Here is a 21,613-nt window from a genome sequence, read left to right as displayed (position 1 = left end):
TTTTGTATTTTGTAAATATCATTTGGATTTTCTGTTTTTTCAACATTTGTGCTCTGTTTTGTGGATTCTGATTTCTGGATGGGTATCCTTCTTGATATTTTTGTACAACAATGTATATTTACAGTATATTTTCCTTGATGTAAATCTTTACTATTTTATAAAGCCATAGGTTTTATGGTTTTCCCTCTCTTTATTTATACATTTCTGGCACTGAAGGCTATAAGGATTGTTTTGTTGCTAGACTTTGCTCTTTTTGTGTGTGTGTACAACACAGCTAACTTAAAGTTTGTGGGAAAAATCCATTCTGAGCATTAAGCCTCGGCAGGCTGGGCCTAAATTTTGGGAGGTCAGGCGTCACTTTGGTATTTGGTAGCAGGATAATCACAAGAGCTGTAACGACTGACTGTAATATCACCAGTTAGTAGTAAACAGCATGGCTGTGACCATGTAAAGGCAGCCACAAAATGGCGGAGAGCTTCTAAAAAAGAGAAAAAAAGCAGCACATAATAAAATAACAATAAACATTTTATCAAGAAGGGTAATTCAGTGACGAAAACCTTCACTGTTATGAGTTGTCTTTATTAAAGCAATAATGTTTTAAAGAATCATCAGTAGCAAACAATATCTGAATGGGTACCATTAATCGTATAGGAAACATCTGCCTACAGTACTACACACAATGAAAGACATTTATTGTTTCTCTACAGTATATGTAATTTTTCGTACATCTTAAGCAAACAATGCAACACATGATCATTGTGTTTAAAAACTTCACATACATTTACATGAATCGAGAAATATGAACTATTCAACATACTTTTTCTAGTGCTTTTGCTTGTACCATGTCAGCTTAGGCAAGCTCACGTTATGTTTCCTTGTGACTGACATACGTAGGGTGACGTTCTCTCTGTTTTCCATAAAATAAAACTTTTCCATAGAAAAATATACTTCAAAAATCAACACTAAAAATGAAAACACAACTTAAAATACATATTAGTGCAACAGCAGACACAAAATTAAAACTTCTATTCACAGTAACATTTGCTGTTTTATGTTTTAAAGTGACATGTAACTAATATTTTACACAAGGTAATGAAGTTTGATAAGGAGATGAAAGAAGCATAACACACACTCACACACATGTAAGGTATCTTCCAGGAAAGCCTCAGATTTGGCACACAAAAATCATCCAGTGTTTCATTGTCCCTGTCCTGTTAGTCAAAGTCATTTGATATTGTACAAATATACAAAAAAAATCAGTCTGCTAATACATGCAGTACATACAACTACCTACATTTTACACCATCAGAGATGAACACAGAGAGAAGAAGACGGACATTACACATTGTCAAGTTGAAGGAGTCTCCTAGCGTCAAGTGCCTCAAAAGGTCCAAAGCTTTTCACGGAGCTTCAATTTTAGGAACAACATTTCAGATCCTTTTTTTCTGGGCAGTGACTTAACCATGAATGGCTCCCAAAGTCATCACTAGAAATAACTTCCTTAGATTGGTGTGCTGCCTTGTTTTAGCTTAAAAGGACAAAGCAGTAGCATTTGTTTTTGGCAAGACCATTCTACTTGAGTCCCACATTCAGGAGTTCCAAGTTTTAGTCAACGTCTCTTACGCTTTAGTCACAATAGGATGAGATGAGTGGCGGATATGGAGCGAGTCTGTCAATATTAACATAGGTGGTATTAAGAAGAATGTAGTGCTCCCCAATAAAACTGGAGAAGATGGAAGAGATTCTAGAAACAAGCTCAGAAAATGAAGGACGCTGCTCTGGTCTGGGGTGCCAACATTCAATCATCACGGAATATCTGCACAAAAACAAAAGAAGAGTTCATCATTTTATTGCCTTGGTAATGGAAGTAGATAATAACACGCATGGATCTTGGTCAATATTACACACTGAGCAATGAGGCCACCTTGTCAATACTCCTGTAGACTCTTTGTAGAGTCTGATTTCATGCCTGGGCACTGCCTTGTGTGGAGTGTTCATGTTCACCCTGTGTCTACATGGGCCTTTGTCTTGGAACTCCAATTTACTCCCCACATTTCAAAGTCGTAGGTTAGGGTGAGTGATGAATGTGGCATGGCCCTGTGTCAGTATCTGAGCCCCCTTCACAGCTGATTCCTGCCTTTTTCCCTGAGGCTGTTGGGATGGGATCAGCTTGCTATGACAAAAGCTATGGACAGCTAGCATAAACTGTAGGAACTTTATATGGCAAGGTGGAAGTTAAGTGAAAAAATAGGCATACTGTACTACATTTTTAAGATGGAGACTGTGATTAAACACAGCATTAAGCACATTTATAGTAAACATGACAATAAGAATATATAAACAATAACATAAACCTCTAATTAGTCAGATGTAAGCCTTTAAACTCTTAAAATCATGTTTGAATTCAAATTCGTTTTGTGAGCATAGGTTTCAAAGTAAAGAAGACAGAAGTAAGAATTTCACTGTATTCTGGACATACAGTGGCTTCAGAAAACATTCTGACACTTTCACCTTCTTCATCAGAAAACATTCTGACACTTTCACCTTCTTCACAACTTTACTGTGTTATATATTTCATTTTAAATGGATACATGTGCAGTCAATAGCCCATAATGACAAAGTAAAAAACATGTTTTCAGAAAGTTTTTTTTTAAATCCAACACTTAAATCTCCCATTCATATAAAAATTCAGACACTTATTGAAGAACTTTGTAGAAGCCTGAGTGACAGCAATTACAATCTTCTTGATTAAATGCCTAAAAGCTTGGTACACCTAGATTTGGGCAATTTCTCCAGTCAGATCTTCTCAAACTCCATTAGATTGGACAGGGGGCACCAGTAAACAGCCATCTTCAAGTCCCTCCACAGAAGTTAAGTTTGGTCTTTGGCTGGGCTGGTCAAGGACAGTCAAACACTTGTCCCGAAGTCCACTCCAGCATTGCCTTGGCTGTGCACTTGAGGCCACTGTCATACTAAATGGTGAACCATTAACACAGTCTGAGGTCACGTGCGCTCTGGAGTAGATCTTCTTGAAGGACCTCTCTGTATTTGGCTGCAGTCTTTCTTCTATCAATTCTGACCCTATAGCATGATGCTGCCACCACCATATTTTTTTTTCTCCTAAAACCAGAGATCATTTTTCTTATGCTCTCAGAGTTCTTTAAAAGAAGTCTGACAAACTACAAAGTGTGCTGTCATATGCCTTTTACACAAGAGTGGCTTTCACCTAGCCACTCTACCCTGAATGTCTGATTGATAGAGATCTGCTGAGATGGGCAGCCTTCTGGCAGGTTCTCCCATCTCAGCAGTTGACTTCTGAAGTCCTGTTAGAGTGACCACTGGGTTCTTTGTCACCTCCCTGACCAAGACACTTCTTGGACAGCTACTCAAGAGGTTCCAAACTGTTCCCATTTCACAAAAAGGGAGTTCACTGTACTCTTTGGAACACTTAAAGCATTGGATTTATACCCTTGTTCTGATCTATGCCTCACCACAATTTGACCATGGTGGTCTACCAAGAGTTTCTTGGACTTCATGGCTTGGTTTTTGTACTGACATGCGCTGTGAATTGTGAGACCTTATATACACAGGCATGTGCGTATCTAAACTATGTCCAATCAATTCATTTTGCCAGAGGTGGGCTCCAATCAAGTCTCAAGAATAAACAAGAATGTTGTCATTGTGCTGATTAATGGATGGTGAGCACAATTGGGAGAGCCACAGCAAAGGGGCTGAATGCTTATATGAATAAAAGATGTGAGTTTTTGATTTTTTAATCTTTTATTCTCACGGATAGGCCTATTCATTGTGAAAAAAACAGTACTTTTCCCTCATGGCAACACGAATTAGACGATCTACAAGTCTCCGACTTAAAGTTTAAAGCCAAACAATAACTACATACTTCTGTCATATCACCTATGACCATATATTTTATCTCTTTTCGCTGTTCCGTTATTTTACCGAGTAATCATTTCTGTTTTTGTTAGTGCTAATGTGATCTTTACTATCAGTTTTTTCAGATTTTCAAATTTTAGTTCTTTCATTATCTCTAACCTGCTCTGCATGTGTATCGCGCCAACGTTTTTGAACTTCTTTATGATGTTCCACTTTGTCTACGACTCGTCTTTTATTTCCGACCCCACTTGGAGCTGAGAGTGCAGGAACTGTGTCTGACAATAGCATTCACACGAATGAGAAATGATTGGACCGTAGGCGTGGTTGTAAATGTTTGAGAGGAGTGTGTGACTTGTCAAAATCTCTTGGCAAAAAGTCTGGTCTCACGGGACCTGAAATTATCTCTAGCTGGAATTGAAATTATCTTTGAGAAAGTCTTGTCTCAGGATTTACTTTTATAATAAAAAGATTTGTAAATCTTACTGAAAATATGCTTTCACTGTTGTCATTGTGCTGATTAATGGAAATAAAATGGCAAATGTATCTTTTTAAAATTAAACCTACAACACAATAAAGTGTCGCAGAAAGTGATGGGGTCTGAATCCTTTCTGAATTTACTATATGCCAATATTTAGCTATAAACCTATTTGGTAAAAACAATGTATCAATTTTGGCTCCATATGGAGCACTTCTCAGAGATATCCATTACAAGTTTCCTCATAAAGCAATCAAGAACACACTTCATGCAAGTTTTATAGTAATTTCACAAGTGGCGGGTGGCATGATTGCCTACTGCTCAGCAATGACTCAGGTACTTATGATAAATTCCCTGTCTAGTGTGGAATTTGTACATTCTGAGATTTGTTCTCACATCACAAAGATGTGCAGCTCAGAGTAACTGGCTCAGTATGAATTAAGGGGGAACTATTTTATCAATGATCCTATGAATTGTACTATTGTTTCTTCTGTAAAGAGTCCAAGTGATGGTGAGGTATGTAAAGAATGCTGCAAAAAAATAAAACCAGAATGATTAAGAGTTTTTATGTGCAAGTGTGTCTGCAAAGAATGAACATCCTATCCTCAACTGATTCCTCCTTTGCCCTGATGCTGCTGGCATTGGCTTTAGCTCACCCATACTCTGATGTAAAGATGAAGATGGATGAAGGATTGAATTAACATTTTTTTATTGCCACATATAAACAATTGCCACCCGTTTAAAACCTGTCCGGCTGTTCCTTAACACTGCTGTTCACAGTCAGTTACTTTCTGAAATCTGTGTTGAGAAGAGCAACAGTACTGTTTTATCGTGCCAAGTTTATCTATGCATTTAAATTAAAAAATAGACTGGTGGAAGTGTGGGGATTGGGTATGTAAGTGTGGAAGCAGGGAAAATAAAAATTGCTAGAAAACGATGGCATACCTTACTGTTAAGGCATTGCACCATTTAGCAAACAGACATTCTTATAAAAATGTGTTGTGTGCTTTGAAACAACATGTGCTATGGATGCTCTAAAAAGTGTGTTAGTAAGAGAGTTTTTGCATTGTAGCATAACACTACAACAACAAACTAAGTGGAAGAATTAAAAAATTAGGTGAGTATACATTTTTCAAAGGGCACCTTCTTTAGTGTATCAAAATATGGTAAAATGTGTCTGAAAAGAATTCAAAGTGATCCACAGTAGTGGCTTATTAAAGACACAAATGACTGTTATGAAAGAAAAATAAACAAGCCTACCGCTATGGTGGGATTAGCAATAAAATCACTGCCTCCTTCTGACAGCTCAACTTAATGTGCCCATCTCTGCTCTCATTGTATAGAGCTTAACAAACCTCCCTGTAATTAAAATGTTCTTCTAGTGCTATACATAATGTACTCTGGAATCCATTTAGATCTTGGGTAGCTCTGGAGTTACGTCAAGATCAAGGACCAGCTCTAAAAGAGTCACTGGTAACTCCTAGTCTCATTGAGATGTGTTTAAATGAGGTAGGCTTATGGCTACACAGGGCCAATTCAGTCTATGTTTGGGTTCATTGTAGCTTTATGACAGTTCCCCCATGGTGTTTCCATAATCTGCTCCCACTTTCTGTAGTGAAATCATTCAATAACTCCAAACATTCAATAAACTTTGAAATTACTTAATCCAATTCAGGATCAATGAGAGTTGGAGTCTATTTGTGCTGCACCCACCAGGTACAAGAACAAACAGTGGACAGGGCACCAGTTCATCTTGGGACGCTCTCTTATGTGTCCATATTCACCTAGACTGGGTTCATTTGGAGATATCAGTAAAACTAATGCATATGTCTTTAGAAATTGGATGGATGTCGTAATCAGAACAGATTACCTGCAGGTCTACTCAGAACAGTTGAAAGTAATAACTTCAGACCATTACACTGTATAATATTGGTGCAGTCCCCTAGATGTTAATTAGTCTGTTGATTGTATGTAGTGTTCTTGATGGCAAACACAAGTCAAAGATGCTGACGTGACTATAATAGCACAGCGCACTAAAATCCAAACTTTTATATTTAGGACACTGCTTGAAAAGTGCTGCATACCATATTGTGTCAGGGTGGGACCTGAGCTGGAGGCCATGGAATATCAGTTCTAACTCTCCAAGGCTGTAAATATTAAGCAGACAAATGAGAGTGTGTGTTTTTATTTGCACAGTGAGGTTACATGACTGACTTAGCTGGGGACTTAGGCACATGGCCTGTGGGTAAGTCAACACTCCCTCCACACATGCACACGCACTCACACAGACTCCAGATACGTGGTTCTTTGTCGTGTACTTACAATGAATCGGGGCAGAACTCTGGTTGTAGAAGTCTTCTGCCTTGCATCAGAAATACAGTTATGTCAAAAGAATTGACATCAGAATAAGGTGGGGCTCCTCTTGTCATCAGTTCCCACAGCAGCACACCAAACGACCACTAAGTAGGAGGAACAAAGAAGTAAAAAATATTGGATTGTATGTTATTTATATTTATATAATGTATGTCTTTTTACATTATATACACACAGACTTCAGCAAAATGGATTTACATCTATTTTTCATGTCTCATTTTTAGAACAATGGTTAAAAACAATGGCTTCGGGACTTTTATCAAATTCACATTTAACAACAACTTAATGACTATAAATGGTGCTGCAAAATTATAACTAGCTTATGCACCCCTGCTTTTGGGATGCATGGTAACAAAAAACAAAATTCATTAACAAGATTGTTGAACTTTGTCTCTCCATTTAAATATAGCAGATAACTGGTGATGCTTCTTGCTGGACTAAACATTTTTAAGGACATCGAGAAGAGTGCAATCTGATTGGATTAGAAAAGGTGAGTGGACATCTTAACAAGACTATGGACAGTATTCAAAACTAAGTCCTTAATTTATTCTTCATTTTACAACTAATGTTACTTTAATAGTACATTAAAATTATCTGAGAGGGATGTGTAACAACTTTATTTATATAGCACATTTAAAACAACATAGGAATGCTGTGGCCAAACTTTACAATAAAAGAAGGAAAAACATATAATTACCATAAAAAAACATAAATAGAAATAAAATAAATGAACATAAATAAAATAAATAATATATAGAAGTAAATGTTACATAATCACAATGAGGAAACCATCAGTATTACTGAAGGTCATGGAATGCAAGTGCATAGAAATGAGTCTTTAATCTTGTTTCAGAGATTTAAATTTCCAATACATTTGAACCTGAGCTCGACATTACAATGGCAGTTGCTTATATTTAAGGTTATTATGCTCCTATATATAGTTGATTAGTCAGATCTTTGGACCAGTTTGGGTTGTTCTTCCTCTCTTTCAGTTGTATTTTTTTCTGCCTCTGTTGGAAGTTGTTAATCTTAAAGTGTATGTCTGATTGATGGGCCATGCATTCCCTTAAAGTTTATCAACCTTTGGACAGAGCTTCCCTTTTATTTTTAAGACAGGCCTTGTGTATATGTTTCAAATGCTTCCTGCGTATGAGGCTTTTAACAGAGACTTGTGAAGCTGTAGATATTAACTACATGGTCTCGACATCTTAGTCATCCTACTCTGGTGGTCCATGATACCTGAAGTACTGCAACTGGAAAACATACTGATTTAATCTTCACAGCTGTTGAGATAACATATCTCTTCTTCAGCCTCAGAGAACATAGTTGGGACTTCCATCCATCCATTATCCAACCCGCTATATCCTAACTACTTAGAATTATTAAAGAGGAATCAGTAATTTGATCGATGAATAGTTGAGCAAATCAACGCCTTCTCCAATGCAGAGGTGCCATTCACACTGAATGCAATTTGGCTGCTCTTCCTTCATAGGTTTCTCTTTGTCTCACTGTTTACTCTCATTATTCACACATTTTCTCCTAATGCTGCTTTCCCTTCCTATATAATCATGTGATGCTTCTTACAGACCGGCCAGTCACAGTACATTTTACTGAGGATATGAACATTACAAGTTTGACAAGTGACAAACGATGACCGAGTCCATCAAGTCTGATTGATTAGCTAACAGTTAAGTGTTCCCAATTTCAGATCTCCACACACTTTTAAAAAGGTGAAAAGGTTGCTGCTTCAGATACATGACTCAGTAGTTTGTTTCACATTCCTACAGCCCTTTGCATGAACAAGTACTTCTTAGATTCTTTCTTTATTGCACTTGCTCTTTACCTTCCCCCTGGCAAGTTAAATACAGACACAGGGAAAGAACAAGAAAGGAAAGTAGAAATCTTCGATTAAAGGGACAGGCTTTCCAACAAAGTGACAATCACTTAAAGGTATGTTATCATTTTTTTATTTTGACAAGAATTTTCTGAAAACTGAAATAAGTTGTTTCAGAAAATGGATAGATGGATTAACGTATTTCTAAAAGCAAGCACTGTAAAAAATGATGCAATGATGTTTGGTTGTTTGTCATTACTTAAAATACAAGATCGATATACTGACAAAGCAAAGCAAAAAACAGGAAAAGCTGACTCATTTTTAAATAATTCACAGCTATAGCAAACATGACCTTAAATTGTCATAGTACACCGGCTAGGGGCAGACTTCATTGTTGTGCAAGTTAATAACCTCCCTAAGCCAATTGCACAGTCATCCCACATTCTGCCACTTGTTTATCAGACTGCCCGACAGCAATAGCCATTATGGCGGGCTTCACACTCACCTGATCCGATAAATACCCCCAATTTAGCTTCTTTATGTATTTCATTTGCTTAACTGCTTGCTCTGTTATTCTTGAATAGATTTGTTCCTTCATTTCCATTTAATTTTGCTTATATGTTTTGTATTTCAATATATTTTCTGATTATTTTTGCAACTGTAATCTAAATACATTTATTTGTTTGACACTTGTACCCAATGTGACTTACAAATTACAATTACTTCAGCTGTTTCTATACTATACCACTTAATTATTGGTCTGAAGGTAAATAAAAAATAAAAAGGCAATTTGTAAATTACGATGGAACCGCAGCGGATAGATGGAGATGCCATGCCACACATTTCTACTGGTTTATGAATAGTTCCAACACACACAGTGCAGTGTTCTCCTGTTCGTCTAGTTGCAGTGAAGGTAAATTAACATGGACACACTGTTATGGGATTTCAACATTGTTGAAAAAATTGCTGTAGTTAGAATTGTTTGGGAAAAGAGAGTGAAGCCTGTTGAACTCTGGTTTTTCTCTCATATCCCTAAAAGACTTGCAGGTTATGTAAAATTAGATGGTGATTCCAAATTGGTTCTGTGTGACTGGGTCCTGTGATGAAGTAGTGCCATATCCAGGGGTGTTTCCCGTTTTGCACCAAATGCTGATAAGGTTCTGGGCCCCAGCAAAAATGTTTTGTAATATTATTGTTATGATATGATATTTTCACTAGAAGAACAAGATTACAGTTTGATATACAACACTCATCCTTCTGTCATGTTATAGCAAAAATATGAGACATCAAAAGTTACATTTCATTAAGTTAGTAATTTTACTTACCTACCCCAAGAACCTCACTCAAGGTGTTACCACAGGAAAAAAGTTTTTCATTGAGGAATGTTCATATTCACAGTAACTGAAAGGGTATCTACATTTACTACACAGGATATAAGGGTCATTTTGAAACCCATGCCAACAGAAATCTGAGACTGAAAGGTCTTCAGTGGGCATGCTGACGAAAGAATGGCCAATGAAAAGTGACAATTATAAGCTAGAAGGGAGTTGTTCTTCAGTGGGTTATACTGTACAACAATAAATCCCAAACCTTGTCCTCTATGGGTAAATATGTTTATTTATTTAGGTATTAATCTCAAGACCTTCAAATTAAGTTCTACTACTGCTTTTCAAATGCATGAAATGGGTCAAAATTTCCATGGCCACTCCGGGTTAATGTGTTAGTACTTAAGCATCAGATGTCTAACATTACCTTGAATGTCAACCTACATATTACTGCAGCTTAGTTCTGCCCTTCATTCCTGCCATCAGAACATCTGTCTTGTAGCTTTGTTTTAATGTCTGTTCCCTCATCAATATAACAATGTTTATATGGGTTCATTGGGTCATAAGTGTCACCTGTACAGAGTATAGTGCAATTCTTACTTGCATTTGCTAATCAACATGCAACACCCTGATGCTCTTTGGCACCAAGCCATATGGGATTAGTTGAGCAACACTCCTAGGAACATAACCACAACATGTGAGATGCTGAAGTGGTCATTAAATGATGTAGTGTTATTCTTTAAGTACAACACTTTTGTGTTGTATGGACAACAGTTAGGCTCTTAATTCTGTTATATTACAATCTACCATTCTACCATTCATTTATTGGCTTTTATGTACATGAACTGAAATAATTCTAAAAGTAATTTCAATCACTTTCCAAGTCAGTCACTTTCTGTTTGTCATTCAATCACAAGCTCCGGCTTGACCCTGCAACCAAATGTCAACCTTTACTTTTTTCTCTTGGTAACCTTTCTAACTGTGCACTTATACAAAGTCACCAGTGATTTCTGTTTAATACAAGGAAGCATGTGAAGAAGTACAATGCCATTTAAGATTTCTTTTATCAGCAGTGGATGTTTTTTGAATTATTTTAATTACTTAGCAATTAATAAAGCTTCATTATATATTGTATGTGTGCATTTTATGATAATTTCCACAACAAAGAATATTGGGGCGCACTGAGTCCTGATGCATCAGTGATGTACTTGTGATCTGTGCAGTAGGGAAACATAAAACATCTTGAATGGTTTAAACACTACAGACTCAGAAAGGACATCAAGTCTGAAATATGTAAACTACATGACATCAATGGAGATGAATGGCAGCCCACAACCGTTCATGTCCTAGGTGCTGCTACTTGTTAGATCTTTAGCGGCTTAATATTATTATTTAATATTTATTATTTAATTGTATAGTAGATGATGTCTTCAGTTTATAATTAATATATTTATGTTTGGATGCATGCGTTGATAGTGTGTTGCCAAACCTACCACTTGCCCAACCACCTGGATTGCGACCCGTGTGCAGCCGGTGACACCTTAGCACCATAGTGGAACAGTGTGAGGTTTTTTATAGTGGCTTGAGTGCCAATTTTGCATATAAACATATCTACAATTATACTTAAATATATGCTGTGATGCACGGCCATGGCTCATGCCTGACCGGGACACATATATAGTGGTGGATCAGGGGAGAGAGCATATTCAGCGTATTACCTCCCCTGGAACACTAGATGGCAGCTCCCCTGGGTTGCAGCGGTATCTCAGACTCCCACAGGGCTCCTTGGGAGTTGGAGTTTGAAAGAGCCCTGTTGGGCTCTGTGGGTGTGTTGCAGGAACGTCTGAACCCCTTGGTGCAGCACTTCTGTCACCCCTGGAAGTGCTGCCAGAAGAAGATCACCGGAAGCCTGAAGCACTTCCGGGTGCCCTATAAAAGCAGCCAGCTGGCACTACTCTGTGGCCATATTTAGGAAGTGGAGGACGAAGCTTGCCAGGAGGAGTGGAGGTGGACTGAGAGAGAGAAAGAGAGAAAAAGAGAAGGGGAAGAAAAAGAAAGAACCGTGCTTCTGTATTTTGTGCTTTTGGTCTAACTGTGCTGTACAGGTGGGATATGGAGGAAGGCGTTTCCCATGAGCAAAAAAAAAAAAAAAAAAAAAAACGTGTGTGCTGAACTTGTGTCCTGCGTCTGTCTGTGTGTCAGGACTGGGCAGCAGCAGCGTCCTCTACAGGCCAGAGTGCTTAATTATTACATATAACTAAAATTAATGTTTTATTGTTTTTATGAATCATGTCTCAATAGGCTACTGCAGAAACTATTTACCCATTATTTTTCCGGTTTCTTTGTGGTGGCGGCCTGCGCCGCCACCACCTACTCAAAGCAACATGTTGCACCAACATTGATGGACTGAAAGCCAGAAGTCTACGTGACCATCATCATCAGGTCCTTCCATGAAAACCCTAAATACAAAGAGGACTGTTTGACTTATGTTAGGTAGATTGCCCAGAGGGGACTGGGCGGTCTCTTGGTCTGGAACCCCTACAGATTTTATTTTTTTCTCCAGCCTTTGGAGTTTTTTTGTTTTTTCTGTCCACCCTGGCCATCGGACCTTACTTATTCTATGTTAATTAATGTTGACTTATGTTTATTTTTTATTGTGTCTTCTATTTCTCTATTCATTTTGTAAAGCACTTTGAGCTACATTTTTTTGTATGAATATGTGCTATATAAATAAATGTTGATTGATTGATTCATTGATTATAAACAAGTACTGTCAGGATTCTGGTATTAGTATTAGTAGTATTGTCTTGTCTATAGTGAAATTCTTACTTGCAACATGTTGCCACTTTCTAGCACCAAGATAAACAAGAACAATTAAAATACTATAAAAAGATGAATACTCTTGTATGCACTGTACGCCTTTTTACGTACCAGCACAGAAAGAGTTGAATTCCTTTCTTCAATTAGGAAATTGTTGATCCTTTGATGTAAACAGTTTAATTGATCGCTTTTTAAATAGACTGTGTCATCTAGAGAGACGGCTGCACAGCAAAACGTGGATTATGCCAATCCAATATGATGTATTTGCTTACCGATCCCTGGGTTTCATATTTTTATTCTTCAATATCTTATTTGAAAGTAATTTGACTTCTAATCTGAACAATATTTTACAGAAACTTTCAGTTGATATTGGTGTAAAATATACAAAGATGGTGCTTATTTCAGTGCTGTCAATACACCAAGGTGATGTAATCTATCATTATAATTCAATGAAATGAGAAAATGCAAATCCAATTTTCTGGAGTAGAAAAAGTCAAAACACCACTAAACTGATTACAATTTGTATAATGTGCACCAATGGTATAGATGATTAGCAAATTTTCGGAGAGTGGTTTAAAAAAGTATAGTCTGCATAAAGTCTAGTCTGGAATTAAGAACATTAGAAGCTAATTACAGGAGGATAAACAGGGCTTCCAGTGGCTGTGAGGAAAACATACACCATTGACACCTGAAAAAAATTACAACGATAAGTAAGAGAATTTAAAAGCAGGCCACAGCTCTCTTAGATGACTGCTCAAACCGTGACTAACAACTTCAGAGAAAACATCAAGGACTTCAGGACATCTCTTTCCACAATAAATGTCAGGTAGACGACATTCTGCTATCTGCACTACAACATGTTTTTGGGGTCTTTGTCTTTTAAATCTCACAACTGTAAAGTTGAAAGCTGCCGTTTTTCTAAATTAACATTTTGTCTTTGCACTAAATGCACACAAATTTGATTAAAAATAGCTTGAAATGCCAAGCTTTTCGTGTCAGTGATGCTGACGGCCAGTAATTCGTACTCTTTTGTAGCAATAAGTTTAAAGGATGAGATAAAATGTTTCAAGACTTCATTATGATAAAGGACTGAAGCATTTTTACTTGACTTAAGAAATGCCAGTGAATATTATATTCTGAATATAGCATACATTTAATTATACACACATACAATGCAGCATATGTTAAGACAAACACACCCAAACCCCATAATCATAAAACAATCTTGATTCAATTCTGGCATGTAATATTATTATTAAATATATTTAAGTATATCTTTTTAGAACAATATTTAGGGTGAGTTCTCATTGTAGTAAATGACTGAAGCTGTATTGTTTGTCATATATTGTTATATTCTTTGTAATTTAACATCTACTGACATTTTTATGAAAAACAAATTGAGTTTCTGGTTTTTACTAGAGAATACAGTATGCAAAATAAATGTTACATTAATTTTCCTCTTTCCAGAAGAACCAAACATCAAATGTGTAAATTTCCCTATTCAAATCTAATCCTAGCAGGGTTAAGACCACCAACCAAATTACCTTCATCACTAAACTTTGCTCTCACATGGCTATGAGAATCTAATACTCACAGGGTGTTCTGCTAAGCTTACAGGTGGGTCAACTGGTCTTGATATTTATCTCCTAATGTACAACTGACTGGATTCAAGTGGGTACCCATTAGACAGTGATACTTGTCAGCCGAACTGGTACTGAAACTAACAAACTCTAGACTGGCAGAGCTAGCTTTGGGCAAACAGCACAGCAATGGCCTTCCTTGGTAGCCAGTGACCTAGGATTTCAGATTTCTTTTGGATGTGGAGGAACTCTCAAGTATATGTTGATGGGAGTAAAACTAACCAGTTTATTATTATTTTTAAATGTGCACCCTGTAGTATCTGATGATGGCCATTCACAAATTATTTACATACAATTTTATTAAAATTGACTTAACTGTGACATTTTAAGGGCAATCTACACTGCAGACTAAGTCTCTTGCTGTTCCACTTGCTTATTACCCTCTGCATGCTAGTGAGGGAGATGAGAAATAGCCACTTATGGCACTAAAGAAATTAAAAACTATTCAGCAACCAAATGTGACAAAGTTTATCATTTACTGGTTCTTAAATCTGATGTGTTCTTACAACTGAGACACACAAATTAAAAAAATAAGGGTTGGAAAATGACTGACTGACTGACTACAATTAAAAATGTAGCAAGCAGCACTCTACAATACAGAAATACAAATATACTATACACATTCACAAAACTCATTATTATTATTTCTTTTATATCTTCCTTCATAAGACTCTTGATGTTGGAAATGGAAGTAAGCAGTAATTGAAAGGTAAAATTAAGACAAAGTTAATTTGGACACTTGGAAAAAGTGAAAACTCCTCATTTGACTCTGATCTCTTAGAAAATACACATTTGTAGTCCCACGGTCCAGTTGTGAAAGACATATGTACATTGTGACTACTTTGGGGCATCTTAGTTTCCTAAACCCCAGAAGCAACTTCACAGAGAACAGTCCTGGGTTCAAATAGACTGTTTTGTTAAATTAAAGCACCTTTCAAGTATCTCCATAATACACTGTACATTTCCTTTCCTTTCCTCTTCTTTCCTTTGTCCTTCTCCTCCTCTCCTGACTCCAACTCACCAGGCTGAGGCAGAAGACTACTTTTCAATCTGGACCTAGGGGCACTTCCAGTTTGTCAGCTATACAAACAGGAAGCACTTCTTTTCAGATGAAACCTTCAAGTGACAGGGAAGCCTCCTCCCAGCAGTCTCTTCTAATAGTACCTGTAGACCTTAACAGGGCTGCACTCAAGAATTACAACTCCCATGGGGCCCAGTGGGTGATTAAATGGTAACAATGCAAGAGGCATGCTGCCAACCAACCTAGTTGGGGAACCCATGGTCTCAGGTGGTAGTCTACTACTGCCCATCAATCATAGTCACTTCCTAACTGGGAAAAGGAAACTCTAACCACTCCAGCCACGACACCCCTCTTTCGACATGATCCATTCATTATCCAGGCCTCTCACTCGGGTAACAGTCTCTCCATCCTGGCCAGGGTACCAGCCCTTCCCTGCATTCCATTACAATATACATACACACCCCAAACACCCCCCCACACACACATATTACATATTTTATACATATTTATGTGCACAATGGCTTTACATACTTATTTCAAACAAATCGGTATGTCTGAGCCTATAAAATACTGTACATTATACAGATAAATATTTATATAAAAACAAAAGCTTATGCACTATAAGGCTATACAGCTGAAAACTGTGTTTTAAACATTCTTTCCACCGTATAAATAATTTTTAACTTTTGCAGAAGCCCTCCATGAGCTCCCTACTTTCATAAATACTTTACACACAAACACACATGCATATACTGTACTATATACTATACAATGTTGCTGTTCCCTTTAAATCAAGTCTGTAAAGCTCAGTGTCCTTCTTTCAAATTATGAAATTTTACCTATACCAGTATTTAACATCTGCCTCAAATCAAGACTAGGACTTTTCCACCTTAATTCACAAATTCACCATTGAGTATACTGAAAATGCTTGACAGAAACAGACACTAATAATGGAAGAAGAATCTCTGAGGGCTGAGGTGGGAGGCTGTCATTGGTGTAAATGTGTTTGAAACCAGTCGGCCAAACAAAACTTCAAAGCCCCTCTGTTCTCCCTTTGATTTACAAATCTATTCTGTTCTTGTGTTACATGAAACAAATGTCACATCTATAAACACTGAATCTTCAACCTCAACTTATTATGTGTTCATTAACAGAAAGCCTCTATTTCAACGATTTATATGTGTACACTATTTTTTTCACGCTTTATCAAAAGACCACTTTTGTTGCAGAAGTTCTTATATGTGTACGTCTTATGAATACTACCAAGTAGGGATAAAACAGAGTGAAGAAAAACAGAACAACACATAAGAATACATGTCAGGATGACGTAAAGCTAACCAAATACAACTGCGATTACCCCAGTGGTGAAAAGAAAACCTTTCTTTATATCATATATCTGGTTCCAAGTTCACCTTCTACAGTAATCAGAGAACTTAGCCCAGGTGGTCCTCTTTCATTTCCACTGGACTGCAGTCTGATGCAGAGGAGACTGGTAATGGGTCAGAATAAATTAGTTTTGTTAAATGAGGATAGGCCTGGTAAGGAGTTACAGATCAAGGTTGAGTCCGGGTAAGTTTGCAACTGTAGCTGTACTTTTTTTGCCTTTTATTTACTATCCTTGGAGAACTGTCCCTTCAGCGTCAACTAAAGGTCCGTTGAGGCAGGGTCACCAAAAGCCACTAGAGAAATTTTTGGTCTGCTCTCACTAAACAAGTGTAGGCCTGCTAGTGATACAGAAGCTAGGATGGGGTTTAAACCACAGGCTAACTGTAAGCCAAATTACAAGATGAAGAAGACACACCAAGGCCTAGAGAGATGAGGTGAGATGAGATGGGAGTGCTTCTGATTGCTTGGTACACTATTAGACATGCAGGGGCACAAGCCAAGTTTTTAGAGGATTAAAAAAGGCTGTTTGATTTTGTCTTTTTGTTTTCTCTCTGCATTATTCTCTCCTTTGAGTTATTTGATGTAATAAAGGAACCATTTGTGTTTAGCTTCTGACATTTTGCGTGTGTCTTATCCTATATTCATATGCTCTAGGATTATTCGGAGCTCTGAGGTGTGACGTTTCACCTTCCCACTTCAGTGTGTTCATGTGGGTTTTGGGTCGGACTGTTTGGAAAAATATGAGCTCCCTGTTTATTTGTTACTTACTACTGCAAATAAAGCAGTTAAAGATAAACTGTGTAATAAAGAACAAAATAGGCATTTCAAATGTATATCACTTTGCTCCAAGTACAATTTTACCAAAACTATTTTGTTTAATTTTGAACAACTGAGTAAAGTGAAAGGTAAATGTTACATCAAAATTTGGACAATTCAGTCCAAATTGTCTAAATTGTAAATCTGAGTTCATTGAGTGTTCACATAGTATTTTTGACTTGACAATATGGATTGACTATCTGTCCAAGACCACGTAAACACTGCATTAGTGTAAAGAGCTACAAAATGGCCTCCTTATTTCACTGGACTTTTAGTATTAGTAGTATTTCATTTGCTATGGCTACTAAAAATGGTAGTACAATAATGTCTACCTGTAGTTACTGCTGATGTTTTAACAGTAAAAGCTTTTCCTATGCAAAGCACTTTGACAGGATAATACTCTTTGTTGCTGGTAGAGTAGTTAGCACTGATCCCTTCTATTCAATTCTTGCCTCAGTCACGATCATCTGCAGTTTCCATGTTCTTCCAGCATCTGCCAGGGTTATTTGCTAGGTACTCAGGTTCTGTTCTAAAGACTTTTAAGGTAAGTGGAGTCTGGAAACCATCCGATTTGGGCATTTGTGTGAATGTAAGCTATGATAGACTATCACCAGTCCATGGCTGAGTCCTGCATTGCTCTTCATTTTTCCACCCTACGCTCTGGAACTCCAGTGAAAATCTCTCTATAGGCATGGACTGAATGCAATATTTACACAGCCTACACATATCAAAAAGACATTTGCTTAATAATAAAGTATTACACAGGCTAGAAAAATAATGTTAAACTTAACAGGCTTGTGACATGATGCATCACCAAAAAAATAAATAACTTCTTTACCTTTTTATTTAAGCAGAATTAATATATAAACCTACAGCTAAATTCATAATGTTAACACTATAGAAGTGGTTGTGATGAGTGAGCGGCTACTGCAAAACTGTTAATGGATTTTATGTTATGCCTCCCCTTCCTTTTATTATTGAACAGACAAAACGGCTGTAAATTATTCTTCTTGATGGGGTAATAAAATGAATGCTACTTAAGTGGGTCACTGAGCAGGGATGGCCTGCAGCGGCGGTGGACTCTGTTTTGTATACAAATGTTAATCATTTGTGGAGACCTTTCCATGACCCTTGGGATGTTAAAGCACAATTAGAATTCTGATCAATACTCAAAACTTTTTTTCCCATCCAATATTAAAATCAACCAGCAGTATTTCTTTAAGATGTTGACTGATACGCAGTATAAGTTAAGGCAGTAGAGAGAAAAAAAAAAAAAAGTATTCTGCTATTTCCTCTACCTCCCTGCTGAAGGAACTGCTCTCATAGCTGTAAGGCTTTAGGGTCTCTAGCCACCTCCACTGACACATATCCACCCACCCACCCATCCATTTCCAAACCCAATCAGAGCACTTACTGATATCTACAATGAAACAGGCTGCTTTGATTAATTTGTTCCCAAGCACATAATCTTATACATCAGTGTTTTAACACTCAACTCCCAACTTTGGGTTAGCATTATGAATGTCAGCCTAGGACCATGGGCATTCATTTTATAAAATCATTATCACCAATGAAGCTTAAATGGCTTCAGGGAAGGAGCTCTCAAGAAGTCAGAGAACCAGCTTCAGGTGCTCATTCCTCATAGTTGTGCCAGCACCTTGTAGGCCTGGTCTTGATTGCATAGAAATTTCCAGGGAAAGCATTACTTCAACAGACACCAATGTAGGTGGAGTATTTAAAAAAATAGCTTATGAAAATGTTTAGATAATTAAGTGGATAATGCATGTTCCTGCACTTGGCAGTACAACTGACATCACTCTGTAAATTCATTTTCTGAACCTTTTTTTATTACAGTGCTAATGCTACTGCCTGTCCCAACATCACTGGGCATATAAGGCAGTGGCCAGCCTTGGAAGAGACTCCACTCTTCCATTACAAGAATTGCCCACATGCAGTTTAGTTTTTTTTTAGATCTAGCATTTAACAATGATAATATATGGCCTAACATTGCTGCTATATATAAAACAGCTAAAAAAAAAAACTGTAGCGTCCCATCGCACGCATTGATTCATTTAACCAGATTTCAGGATAGTATACATCACATGTCGGCTTAAGGAGGAAAGCTACAAGATGTGAAACAATATCTTCAAATCATTTTTTAAAAAAACAGACTTAGTTCATTGCAGTGGTGAAGAAGCTTACTTTAAAAATCAGATCTATGTTATACACAAAGAAACTTTCAACAGCTTTTTGAATTTGCCTAAAGCTGATTTACTACTACATGCACGACATAGTCTCTTCCTATAGCACCTGAACAATTTGCTAGCTTGACTACAATGACTGATAGTCCTGTTTTTCAGTTTTATACAGCTATGCGCCCACATAATAACGAAACAGGACAAACTTTAAAAATCAATAAACGTTGGCGCTATATCTGGTTGTCTGCAGCTCTGACGGGAGAACGTTCCCCGCATGGTAAGAAAAGCACATGGCCGTGATATCTGTGGCAATTAGCAGCTACCCTCTGAAACACATGGAGCTCTGATCTCTCTCTCAAAAATGTCAAACGTTACTTCTTAACAATCTGTAGATGATGATGTCTGTTGAACAAACAGGTATCGCTAGCTAAACGGAGACAAGGTGCACTCCAACACGTGGTGGGACACAGTGTAACTCGAACAGAGGCTGGCGAGGGAATGAGGAAGGCCCCGCCCCCTTGCTCTCGGCCCACAGCCACTCTGTTGGATTTGCATCGAATACATCGGTACTGCAAGCGAACTATGGTACTTAGCGCGATGAGAGAAGTCGCAAAATCAACCAGAAAGTTCAAGCAAATTATAGAAAACACCCAGATCTAAATCTGTTAAGTAATTCTCTCGTGAAAAGCGGACAGACATACAGACAGAACGCGCTTGGACCACGAGATTTTTAAAACCGTTTCTTAGTGAGCACCTATGGGCCAAGGGTAACCTACATTTCAAATTTCAAGTCCCAAGTCCTCACGGTTCAGGAGATTTTGTGATGAGAGAGTCAGTTGTATGTGACTTTTATATACAGTATATACCTGTAGATAAAGGTAGTGCTGTCAAATTGTATACAGAGTACAGTACAGTGATATTCTATAACTGTAATGACCAGTACTACTGTATTTTCTAAGCTGTGGTGTGTTGAGCTGGTCACATTACTTTAGGAGAGGTCCACCGAATCAAAAAATAATTAAAAGGGCAGGCTCAATTATAGGAAACACTCTGGACTTCCTGGAGACAGTAGAGAAGAAGAGAGTTAAAACAGAGTGCCAGTATAAACAATGGACATCCTCTCTCTGATACACTAACACCACTCTATCTATTGATTTATGCAGTTAAAGCTAGTGAAAACTGACCGCCAAGTCCAAAGTTTTCTTTCTTTTTATATTTGCTTTCTAATCATTCTGATGTGTGTTCAGGGCATATTGTGAGTGTGAATGTATGTTTTTACCTATTTATGTATGAATTTATTTAAAGAGTTTCTGTAAAAAAAAAACGAAATTCCTCCTAGGAACAAATAAACATTCTATCTATCTATCTATCTATCTATCTATCTATCTATCTATCTATCTATCTATCTATCTATCTATCTATCTATCTATCAGTGGAATTCTCACTTTCATGCAATATGTCACCTCTCCCTGGCACCATGACAAACAAGAGTGTTAAATATATTTAAATAAATCTAAGTAAATATATATATAAGTGTTAAAATATATATTAAATATATTTTTAAATATATAGAGTTTTTGTTGGTACAAATGATTTAAACCCAAATCAGACTGAATATGTTGTAATGAAAGAGCTGCGACCATCAAATATGTCTGTCTGTAAAAGAAATAAGTTACTTGTAGAGTTCTACGTGGTGGAAGAAACTGGAAATGTTAAATTATAATTGTAAATGATTTCTGAAGGACAAAACCAAAACATGGACTTAGGATGAATTAAAAAATATTCTTAAACAAATGTTTCCAAACCACAAGTTATTTCTTTTCTCTGTAGA

At 37.2% G+C, this 21,613-nt stretch overlaps 1 protein-coding gene across 1 annotated transcript in view; it reads right to left on the bottom strand.

Annotated features, from left to right (window-relative positions):
• Window positions 1-558: 558 nt before the first annotated feature.
• The window catches only part of met (MET proto-oncogene, receptor tyrosine kinase), a 214,233-nt gene continuing 193,178 nt past the window's right edge, over window positions 559-21,613 (bottom strand). Inside the window, exons 20-21 of the mRNA XM_039761387.1 lie at window positions 6,692-6,828; window positions 559-1,816 (exon numbers count right to left, since the gene is read on the bottom strand). Coding sequence (XP_039617321.1) covers window positions 1,627-1,816; window positions 6,692-6,828 — 327 coding nt within the window. The 3' untranslated portion in view covers window positions 559-1,626. The remainder of the gene's footprint in view (window positions 1,817-6,691; window positions 6,829-21,613) is intronic.

The sequence above is a fragment of the Polypterus senegalus genome, chromosome 8 (genome assembly GCF_016835505.1).
Source record: "Polypterus senegalus isolate Bchr_013 chromosome 8, ASM1683550v1, whole genome shotgun sequence".
Taxonomy (NCBI): domain Eukaryota; kingdom Metazoa; phylum Chordata; class Cladistia; order Polypteriformes; family Polypteridae; genus Polypterus; species Polypterus senegalus.
The sequence above is the reverse complement of the archived record's forward strand: the minus strand, read 5'-3'. Positions and strand labels throughout refer to the sequence as shown.